Source organism: Ochotona princeps, chromosome 14, assembly GCF_030435755.1.
Source record: "Ochotona princeps isolate mOchPri1 chromosome 14, mOchPri1.hap1, whole genome shotgun sequence".
NCBI lineage: Eukaryota > Metazoa > Chordata > Mammalia > Lagomorpha > Ochotonidae > Ochotona > Ochotona princeps.
In genome coordinates, this window is record NC_080845.1 from 64,419,755 (window position 1) to 64,431,707 (window position 11,953).

At 42.2% G+C, this 11,953-nt stretch overlaps 1 protein-coding gene across 1 annotated transcript; it reads right to left on the reverse strand.

Annotated features, from left to right (window-relative positions):
* Positions 1-3,187: 3,187 nt before the first annotated feature.
* LOC131481908 (storkhead-box protein 1-like) lies at positions 3,188-6,130 on the reverse strand. The gene is given in 3 exon segments (XM_058672691.1): positions 3,188-5,668; positions 5,670-6,052; positions 6,055-6,130. Coding segments are annotated over 3 exon segments (2,940 nt in total).
* Between the last annotated feature and the right edge of the window lie 5,823 nt (positions 6,131-11,953).

Sequence of the window (11,953 nt, forward strand, 5' to 3'; positions counted from 1 at the left end):
AAAATGTACCTAGGACTTGGGGTTACCTTAATGCAATGCTATTCCATTGTTTCTTCACCTTTCAATCATCCTTGCCCTCTCAGTAATGACATTTTCTTTTGTTTGCAAATAAGTAACAGCACTTTGTAGATTTACATAATGTATAGCAGAAGACATGTGTCCCCTTTGAGTATCTGTTCATAATTGATTTAAGCCTAGCTTCCTGGATCACTCTAAGACAAGAAGATAGATCAGACCATCCCAAGTCCTGCAGCAGTGCTTAACTGATGCTTTATAGGTGCATAGTAGACACCAGAACAAAAGAAAAGCTCTTTGGGGTGGAAGTCCCAGATATGTAATAAAGTGGATGCATGCCAAGCAGACAGGTGAAAATTCTTTTTTTTTTTCCAGATGAAATCAACTTCTGGCTGAGACAAACTGAAACATACTGACCAGATGAGTAAGTTTAAATGATCAAAAGAAAAACTAAAGTAAAAAGGTGGTATGGGATAGTGGTGTGGGATACCCATGTGGACCATTTTAAGTGCTATATGATAACACTGCCAAACACATGCAGCAGAGTCCAGAGGGACGACAGATGACCGGTGGTGAACAGGACCATGAAAATCTCCTGGAGGCAGCCTGGTTTAATCTTAGGGGTCATGCAATATTTTAAAAGCTTAATTTAGGCAGGGGAAAAAGATGCATATTTTCTATGAATACTCTGATGTCAATTGATTGAGACTATTTTAGATGTTAAATCTAGGGCCCTACATGGTGGCCTAGTGATGGAAGTTCTCACCTTGCGTGGGATCCATATGAGTGCCGGTTCATGTCCCCTACTCCACTTCCTGTCCTGCTTCCTGCTTGTCACCTGAGAAAGCAGTGGAGGGTGGCCTGGGGCCTTGGGATCCTGCTCCTGGGTGGGAGGCCTGGAGGAGGGTTCTAGCTTGTGGGTTTGGACTGGCTTAGCTCCAGCAATTGTGGCTGTTTGGGGAGTGGACCAGGGACGGAGGTTTTTCTCTGTGCCTCACTCTCTCTATGGGTCTACCCTTCCAATAAAAAGAAATAGATCAATCTGAAAAAAAAGAAGAATCTGAAGAAGGAAGAAGTTAAACCTAGAAATAATCACATTGAGGAAAAGAGGTTATCGCAGAAATTCAGGTAAAAGAATAATAGTGTATTGATCATGAATCATGTATGATTAAAGTATATTGTGTATGTGTGTGTGGGAGAATATACATGCTCACAAACATGTAAGGACTGGTAATGTTTTTTTTTTCTTTCCAATTGTTTTCAATATGTTTCAGTTTGTACAGTGGTTGCAAAATCAAAATAAGAGCTGGATCTTCTGATCTTCATTAACTTCTCATTGCCACAAACTCATAATAGCTTAGGATATTCATTGGTATATTTTTGTCTAATTTAACTAATAGTTCATTGAAAGAACACATCTTACTTTGGTTCTCTCAAAAAGGCTTCTGTCTTATTGTTTACATGATTTACAATTTCATCCATAAATATTAATGCTGCAGTGATAGGCCGTCTTAGGCACAGAAATTACTAAGGGACCCAGGAATGGTCTTAGAAAGAGTATGTCTGGATCAATTCACAAAATACCTATGTGATTAGCAGCACTGGGAAATGTAATCTAACCCTCCACACCACTGCCACATCTAATATATCAAATACTAATTTTCCCTTGCTTATTCCCTCTTTTATCCTCCATTCAAAAAAATGTGCTGAGCTGTTGTTGCATTGCTTGAGTGGAGGCATAGATAAAGCATGGAAAATAAAGGAACTCATTCCAGTGTGAGTTTTATGTCTAATATCTTAGGAAGCCTGAGGTATCTTGCTCTTACAGGTAATACAAAAAAGAAAAGATATGGATATACAAGAACATGCACATGATATAGAAAAAAGTGTTCCCTCCAACTAGAAACTTCTCTGAGGTAGTGAACCAGCTGGAGGAAGATGAAGGATACAAAAAGAGATCTTTTGAATTTTAGTCAATGGAGAATTGATACTGAACATCTTTTTGTACAAATAAAAGGAAGAAATAGACTGCCTAAAGTAGTAATGGCAGTTGATATAAATGGGTAAATATAATTATAAACAGACAGATAAAATATCTAGCTGCTGCAGACACAAAGAGGCCGTAGTGATAGGCACAAGTTCCATTTAATTACTGAGTAATCAGTGTTAGAGGTGCTAGCTACCAACTAAAAAATTGTTATTAGAAAAGCAAATTAATTTCCAGGAACATGTATTTCCTTTCATAAAGCAACCTAATAGCGTGTCCACCTAAAAGGGACATTGAGGCTAAATATCTTTCTGCAATAAATAAAATCAAGATGATACCAGTGAGCAATCTTGGGATGATGGTACTTAAGCAAATCACAGTAGTTCTTATTCACTAAGAGAAATAAGAAATGGGAGAAAACTTTATCCTAATTGTGTCCTTTGGTTATCTACAGTTCTTACAATTCCAAAGTTGACTTGAATATTGCTATGACAGGACGACATACTGAGTAATTCATTGTGGTTGTAAGTGGATGATGGGTTTTATGGCCATTACTTGATTGTTTCTCCACTGTCATCTCTGTTTCTAAACACTGATTGCTATCAGAGCTCTATGGCTCCACTGTAAAAAAAATGAAAGAAAATAAAATCTTGGCTGTTTTTCTGTTTATCCTTTATGTATACTCCTTGAATTAAAATAAACTTCAACTGGAAGTGAAAGCCATATTCTGTCAGGGTTGGTGATTTTTGATAATACTGGACAAATCCTAAATTGAGAGTATACACTTGAGTGCTGATTGTGAAGGCTGAAGGCATGGAAATGTAAATCCCTCCAAAGTCTTTCCCATATGTAAAGAGGGAGAAGGAATGAAATGAAACTATCCTTTTGGTGGCTTGTTTGTTTGTTTATTTATTTATTTATTTATTTATTTATTTATTTTTATAGGAAGAGAACCAAAAATTCAATATTTTTATTGTAAATAACCTATACTTTCCCAATATATTCCTAGTAAAAATAAGCTTTCAAATTATTTAAACTATCAAAAGGGAGAAATCCAGTAATTAGAACAAAATATGTAATGAGGTTAATAGTCCATAAGCTTAACCTTAGAGGGTTCTTACACACTCAGGTGAAAGATTAGCAATGGCTTACATTTTTACAAAACATAACAGTTTCAAAAGAAGATTAAACATTTATGACAGGAGTTAGCTGTGGTAAGGAACTGGATGTCGGTGTCTGACTGCTGTTCATGCCTTCCGGCAGAAAATTCTGCCTTCTTTTCAATCCATCCAAAATGACTGAATTAGAAGCCAGGCTCTGTGTCCATGGAGAATCTATTCCACTGTCTCCCGCCACACTGTGAGTTTCTGTTCCTTCCATGTGACTGTGTTCATGTTGCACATCCGGAGCCAACACTGGCATGTATGATCCATTGAAAAGCTCTTTGAAATGCTTTCTTGTTTCCTGATTCTTTGCACTCCAGCTCCAGCTGGCTGTGTTCGCTTCTCTGATACGGTCAAGGTCTCCAAGGCTTTCAGCTTCAGCAGTGGCCTTCCTGGCACTGCAGTTACCAAACACACTTCCATCAGCAGGTGCTGGGGCCTGTGAACAGTTAGTCACACCAGGTTCCTCTTCACAGTTAAAACCAAATGGAGTCCCTGAATTTAGTACATGGGTTTCTGCAGACAGATCAGGTTTTTGGCTTTCGCCTGGGTTTGTGAGCAACCCAGTGGGTTTACAATCTTCATTTTTTGCATTCATCTGAGGCACAAACCTGTCTGTATTGCTGTTATACTCACTCAGAGACCTCTCCATCACTGTTTGCTTTTCTAAATAATTCCACTTGCTTCTGCCTGATAAGGGAAACTGCATGCAGCCAGGCAGCATTTGACAGAAGTCATCATTCTCAGAGAAGTCATCATTCTCTAGATATAATGAACTGCAGGCCCCATCCTCAACCTCCACCTCATCCTGAGACAAGGCCTGAGCCTCGTTGGGAAGCCCTCTGTGTTCTAGACTCCCAGTCTCTGCATCCTGGACAAATGCTATCCTAGTTGGTTCTTCGGAGTCCCTGTCTTGCTCAGGTTCTTGCAAGTGGTTTGCACCAACTGGGTAATCCAAAAGGCCAAGATTTTGAAACTGGTATATCGTTTGATCCACTGATCTGGAAGCAGTGCGTGTTTGGCCCAAAGAGGAGAGATTTGGTGAGGGTGGGATATGCTGTGTGTCTTTGGTTTCCCCTGACTTGTCAAAGTAAACATGACTGTTCAATACATCTGGGATTAGGTCATTTTCTTCCCCATATGCATTATATTTTGACCTGCTTTCCCTAAAGGAACAGCATGTACTACCGTTTCTTCATAAAACATGAGACTGAGAGTAATTTAAGAGGATATTTCTGTACCCATCCCTGATGGGCTTGACAACAGAGTTATTCACATGAATGGATTCTCCCTGTAATTTTTCATCAGTGTGCCCAGCACACAGCTGTTTGGCTTCACCATCAAAGAGTCCCAGGGAGTCCCAACACTGTGACCTTTGGAGAGGTCTTTCCCTTGGACCAATCTGTCGGAGTTTGATGTCACTGGTCTTATGAATGCTGTGTCCTTTGGTTACTGGACTCCCTCACAGAGACAACCCCTGAAAAGGGTTACTGATTCGCTTTTTGTAAATCAGATGGAAGCCTGGCACTGTTGAATTCTCACCTAGTTGTGTCCGTCCTACTGCTTCGTTTGGGCTTTTGGTTCTGGGAGTGGGCTGTGGAGCAGGGAGCTCAGGGTGCTGCTCCGCTCCGTGAGCTGGCCGGAGTTCACTGCCCTGACTCCATGCTTTGTGTCTGTCCCTGTGTGAATGGCTTCGCCTGTGGGGCTTTGCAGGCCGACCCTGCCTTGGCCTAACTCTGTCTCTTAAAGCATATTTCTGCCTGGCTGTCAGCACATCAGTGGAAGTGCCCTGGCTGTTAATTTTTTTCTGTTCTTCGTATTTTTGCATTAGGACAGTATGTTTGTTTAAGTTGTCAATAGCCAAAACAGGGTTAATTCTTTTGATGATCTCATGTTCAACATCTCGAGGGATATTGTCCAAGTCATCTTCATCTCGGACAGGCCATTCTTCAGGTGGAAACTGGGCAGAGAAACTGCTGTACTCAGCTTTGGGCTTCTCCCTTCTGGATATGCTGCGCCACCGGAAACTAAAACCAAACTTCTTGCCTTTTTCTTTGTCTTTTGAATACAATAAAGGTTTGGTGCTGTCACAGACATCATTCTCCTCAGACACTGAAACTGCTTGATTCTGCACTAATGGTTTGGATTGCCCAAGATCTTTCTGGCATTTTCTAGTCACTTCCACAGCAGGTGGTGGTTCAACATCCCGAGTGCACACATCAGAGAAACACTGGCATGACTGGCAATGGAACACAAGGGCAGCATTCTCATTGGTTGCACCTGCACAGCCCTCGGTGTTCACCAGATAAATCAGGGAAGTTGGCCCCGGGCGACTGCCACTAGTTAGGGAGACTCCCCGGTTTTCCTGAGTGGTTGTAGTTGTGACAAAGTAAGTGTGAGGAGTCACGATGAAGTAGCCTTCCCCTGTGTGATAAATCTTCCTGTCTTTTATCAGAGCTCCCAGAGTGGTATAGAGAATGTCTTGAGATGGAACGGTGATGCCTTGGGTAATGTTTCATCAGATGCTCCAAAAGTGATTCCTGGGTTACCACAGTCTGAGCTGCATTCATATCAGACACAGCACAGCAAAGGACCTCAGCCAAAGGCACAAACTGAGACTGTGCTATTGGGGCCATTTCCACTGGAAAGACATCACCCACCGCGCTGATGCAGAAGCCGCGCGGCGGGCGCAATGCCCGGCATCGCCAAGCATCACGCAACACCTGCAAGCAGGCTGGGGGCGAGTGCACCAGCAGCACTCCGCGCCGCAACCAGCCCTGGAAGGCCAGTCGTGATGCGGCGCGCGCCAGGCGCGCGTTCCAGAAGCAGCGCGGTTTGGCGCGGCGGAAGGCGCGGAAAATCGCGCGTCCACCGGCCTCCTCATGTCCCCCGCCGCCTCCTGCGCTTCAAGCCGGCACAGCACCAGCGCCAGCGAGCCCGCAGCCCGCTGCACCGGCCGGGCCATGCTGCGGCGGGCAGCCCGCAGCCCAGCGCTCGAATGCCGAAGGCCGGGCGAGAGGACCGAAGGACTGTGCGCGACGCCGGCTGCCCAGACAATCTTATTTTTTTAAGATTTATTATTATTGGAAAGCCGGATATACAGAGAGGAGGAGAGACAGAGAGGAAGATCTTCCATCCGATGTTTCACTCCCCAAGTGAGCCGCAACGGGCCGGTACGTGCCGGGAACCAGGAACCTCTTCCGGGTCTCCCACACGGGTGCAGGGTCCCAATGCATTGGGCCGTCCTTGACTGCTTTCCCAGGCCACAAGCAGGGAGCTGGATGGGAAGTGGGGCTGCCGGGATTAGAACCAGCGCCCATATGGGATCCCGGGGCTTTCAAGGCGAGGACTTTAGCCGCTAGGCCACGCCGCCGGGCCCTTGGTGGCTTGTTTAGTACAAACTCGTTGATGACAGTATGTTAAACTAGAAAATATCCCATTGGTATATAGATGTTAGAGTAGTAATACGGGCCGGTAGTAGGGAAAATGAAAGAGAAAGTATCCCCTACGGATCCCTCTTTTATTAAAATGCATTTTTATGTGTTGGAAAAACAGGGGACAACAAGAGAAGTGGAAGAAGAGAGAGAATAAGAAGGTCTTACATTTGCTTGTTCACCCGCAAAATGGAGACAGGAAGTGGGGCTGCTCCGTGATAAAGTCCCGGGACTGGATCTCACTCAGGTCTTCCCTGTACTTGGCAGGGACCCATGGTAGGCATTCATAGCTGCTGGAATCATGAGCAGAATTGGAATTGAACCCAGGCCCCCTGATGTGGGATTCAAGTGTCTTTGCTGCAACATCAAACAACAGCCCCAAGAGTTGATCTTCTCTGGCCAACAATGTGGCCTACTGTATAAAGCCACCAATTCTGTTGGTGGGGCTGGTTCAAGTCCCAGCTTTTTCACTTCTTTTGCAGCTTATGCACTTGGGAAAAAGCAATGTGAGATCCTCCAGATGCTTGGACGACCCCCCTGCAACCCATAAAAGAGATCCAAATGAGTCAGAGCTCCTGGCTTCTGACTTAGGCCTGGCTCAGACCTGGCCATTGTAGCAACTTGGGACTGAGCCAGCAGATGGAAGATCTTTCTCTCTATTAATAAATATCATAACACTATAATGTAATAACATTAATAATAGCATTGACTTTTTAAAAATTTAGATGATGTTTACATAGTCGATCATGGTGGGAAGGATTTAGTGTTAGGGAGAAGTGGGTGTGATCATTGCTTCCAAGCTGTCTATTCCTTCTTCTCATTTCTGGGGGGAGGGGACAGAAGGGGCCAGGCCATACCCAGCCTCCCTACCATTCCAGTACCCCAAGGGCCACCCAGTATCAATCAAGGGTCACAATGGCGCATGTCCAGAAGGTTCTGCCCAGGTGGATGGAATAGTTTCTAAATGCCATTAATCTCAACAATCTTTGGATGTGGAATCCCTTCCAGTGTCCATTGGCTGACACCATCAACCTTACAGTCTCCAATCGCCCAGATAGTCACTGTCGTCCTTAGGCTCTGGTAGTTGTCCATATGTTCTGTTCTCCATTCTCTATTATGGTGCTAGATGTCTTCTGCAGGCCCCAATGAGCTACCATGTCCTCCATGTCACCATGGTCTGCCATCCAGCACTGCATCCTCTATAGTGGGCAGGAACACTGCCTTTCTAATAATAAAGAGTTCTTTTCTTTTTAAATAATCCTTACTCTTAAGTGATCCAAGAGCAATAAATGATAGTAGCGTAGAGTTAAAATGGATAGTAAAAGCCTGTGAATTTCATTCTTTGGGAAAAGTGTCTAGGAGGTGACTGAAATCTGAGCACGCTCTTGTTTTAAGATCTACTATCAGTACTGTGATCACATTTGCTTGCTCCATAACAAACCCTTTCTCAGAAATTTATATTATCTGATCGTGTCCTATATATTATGTTCTGTCCCTTTAAATTCCTGTTATACTGATTGTGTTTTGTAAATTCAAGTCATGTTGAGCATATTCTCAGTCTATTTGGTTTGGTGATCCTTGTCCTAGAGCACCTGGTTATATTCATTCACCATTTATTAAACCATCAAATATTTATGTCACACTCCCTTCCATGCTTGGTGCTGTTGACAAGTGTGAGAAGCAAGGCAAAGGAGAGTTTAGAACCTTGTGTCCAATTCTGTTCTTTGTATTCAGTCTGGCAATACATTAGAGCATCTTAGGTCTGTGCCCTCTATGTATTTAGTACTAAACTTCACCTAGTTTTTCTCCCATCAGAATCTAACATGCCCTTGCAAGTGTATATGCAGGAGTCATGTCTTTTTTTCTCAGGAAGAGAGGAACAGCGAAACTGGGTTAATTCCTTGTCACTGCTATACTTGAAGCTCCCTGGACACTGAGAACATGTGCTCCCCAAATCTCCCACAGGAGTTGAGTTTCCACATCATGTCTCAGAAACTAACTTTGGCGTAGATTACATTGCTCCATATTCTCTTGCCCCAGTTCCACAATTATTTTTTCATAATTTAACCAATATTTATACTTATCAGGAAAGATGAAGTATAAATGCTTTGCCACATGAAATATTTGAGAGTTTCCAGCTAGAATTATTAGAAAGGATTGAAAAGGAAGACTCTTTTTAGAAGGATCAGTGTGGATGACAGTTGCTAAGAGATTAAAATAAGAGTGATGGAGGGAGTGAACAAAGGTGGCAGCAGGTAGAAGTTTGTGATTTAACCAGCTACCCAAGTGCCAGGCCTCAATATCCACTTAGCTTGGGATTGCATGTCCTCACTAGTTTTCTTCAATTTCTCCTTCAGGATCTTGATTTCGTCTAAAACATTATTTTCCCTGAGCTACATTTCTTAATTCTTCAACAACATATGCTTTCCATGAAAACTCTAGCCCAAGAAGTTCTGTCTTCTAAGAAAAAAGTTTTTTAGTACTTTTTCTTTATTAATTTTTTGCCTTGATTACTATCTGATGCTTTTTGTTGTCAGTACAATGTGACTTTGGTAACATGCTGGTGTTATTTAAATGTAAACATTCCCTATGTGATCGTGGATAAATTCTATCATCTTTGGTGCTTCATTGATAATAAGACCACTTAAAGAAAGCAAAGTTTCAGATACTTCTGTTAACTTGCTTCTGATTTCCTGAGCCATCTGGTACTTTTTCAAATAATTCCATGTTTGAGTGAAATGTATATAAAGTGTTTAGACAACAGCTGTGGGATTTATAAATTTGTTAATTACAATATAATTCTCTTAGAAAAAGAAAAGCATTTCAGTTTTGCATGAAAGATATCTTGTCAACCATAGAATGATTATAGTTTAGAAATTATTTCTATAATTGAAATGACCTCAAGAGATCACATGGTTTACCCATGATGTTTAGGTAATAAACAATCATGGCAGATAGGAGAATTACAGCAGAGGCGTTAAAGATTAGATGATGCACTGAAGGCCATTTGGGCTGTTCCACCAACTGAAGATTTCAGGCCTATATATCTTTATATTTTTCATCATTTTAACTTTCTTCAACTGGAAGTATTTGAGCTATGAATCTCAAACTTTTATTTATACTTTTCATCTGTCTGTCAGTAAGGATATACTGTTTGGCAATTTTTTCATTTGTTATCTTAATTTTTTTTTTTTGTTTAGGAACATATAGATCACTTCTACTTTGAAGAGTTATTGGGCTTCTATATGTAAAGTCTTCTCCATAAGATGTCCAAATGATTGATAATCTGAAAATTATCAGTTATCTGAAAGATTATCAATTATCTGAAGATTATTTAATCTGAAGTTTTTATTACATATGTACTCTTTGATGGCAGGCCATACACACACTATATATATACATATATATCTATTAACTTTTTTTTTAAAGATTTATTCATTTTATTACAGCCAGATATACACAGAGGAGGAGAGACAGAGAGGAAGATCTTCCATCCCATGTTTCACTCCCCAAGTGAGCTGCAACGGGCCGATGCGTGCCGATCCGAAGCCGGGAACCTGGAACCTCTTCCAGGTCTCCCACGCGGGTGCAGTGTCCCAATGCATTGGGCCGTCCTCAACTGCTTTGCCAGGCCACAAGCAGGGAGCTGGATGGGAAGTGGAGCTGCTGGGATTAGAACTTGCGCCCATATGGGATCCCGGGGCTTTCAAGGCAAGGACTTTAGCCGCTAGGCCATGCCGCCGGGCCCCAATATTAACTTTTAATATATAACTTTCTATGTGGCAGTAATTTGAGTCATTTGTTAGTTTACAACAATGAATCGCTTTTCAAAGCTTCTCACTTTGTCTCATAAAGAGAAGTTTTGGTTAAGGAAAGACAGCCCTGCTTTCCCATCTTGTAGCTCAGCCATGTGCCTGGTTAATGGCATGTTGCAAATAGTTATTTACATCCTCAGACTTTATCAGGGCCACTGAAACCAGGGCACTGACTTTGGATTGGTCTTAAGGGAGTTTGCTTTGCCTCTGGTGAAATGTTTCTGTAATCTCCTGACCTCATTCTTACCGGATAGTTACAGTGATACAAGCAAACATTCACAATTCTTCCAAATCCATGCTTCCTTTGCGTTCCCTTGCCTTTGGCTTGAGTGACTGGCAGTGTGGCACAGCACTTTTTCACCTTCAGAGTGGCTTTTCCACTTCAAACCATCAAATGTTAGAGCTTTGTGACAGCCTGGAGCCAACCCTGGAAAGTATGCCTTCTTTGGTCCAGCACTTGCCTATTAGCTTGGCTCCATAAACTTTCGACTTATAAAAACATTTCATGAATTGTGTGAATAATACAATTATTGAAGTTTAGCCAGGAGGGTTTATCCTAAGCAAAGCACAGTGGTACTGAAAAGTGGGAGGGCAGGCAAAGGGGTGAAGGATAAAGCAAGTAAAAAACTTTGCATTTCCAGAGTGGCAGTGCAGAGCGACTGAGTACATTCTTTTTGCCTTCTCAATCACAGCTTTCACAGAGGGAGTAAAGAGCATCTCTCTTTGCTGCAAATCGGGGTCTCTTGAGAGACAGATTTAATTCAGCTGCACTTTCTGCCTAATGTGGAGTGACATGTGATAGGGGTGGACTGGCATTTCAGATGAGTGGAATTGCACACGAGGTTTACAGTGCCCATCTCTTCCTTGTTGTCTCGTCTTAGGCAACAAGAAAGGTGCAAGGTAGGCACTTAATTGTAAGGAACTGAAGTGACACTTCCTCTCTGGAGGCAAGTTCTTGGAGGTAGAGTGCAATTGACTTGACCAAAGACATCATGGCTCAACTTTCCTTCTCAGGTAACTTTACTTCTCTGATTTGGAGTCTACCACCTCCCAAGGACACCTCCTTAAGAAACTTGGTTTATAAGACTTCATTGTTTCATCTTTAAAAATTGGGGAAATAGTAGTTTATATACTACAGGGTTACACTGAGGAATCAATCCTACCACGTTCTTAGTACAAATCAGACACTGAATTCCATTAGTGAGCACACATTAGCAAAATGCATAATAATTTACTAAGATGAATAATAATGCTGAAGTTGTGAATTATTTCATGATTCCTCAATTTACATATTTGACTGACAAGATTGCTTAAGGAAAGTCCTAACTTTGAACTGTAAAATCATAAAAAATGGACAAATTTTACATAAAGTGAGATGAGTGTTTTGGCTGTATTCTCTGTGGGGTCTTTAATTATTTCCCTATGAGAAGTCAAAATTCTCCAGAAGTCAGACATGTTGTCAGCTGCACGTGAACCCTAGTTAGGGAGCCATGTGGGGTTGGGTTGAGGGGACTCACTCACTTTACAGGCACCCCGTCA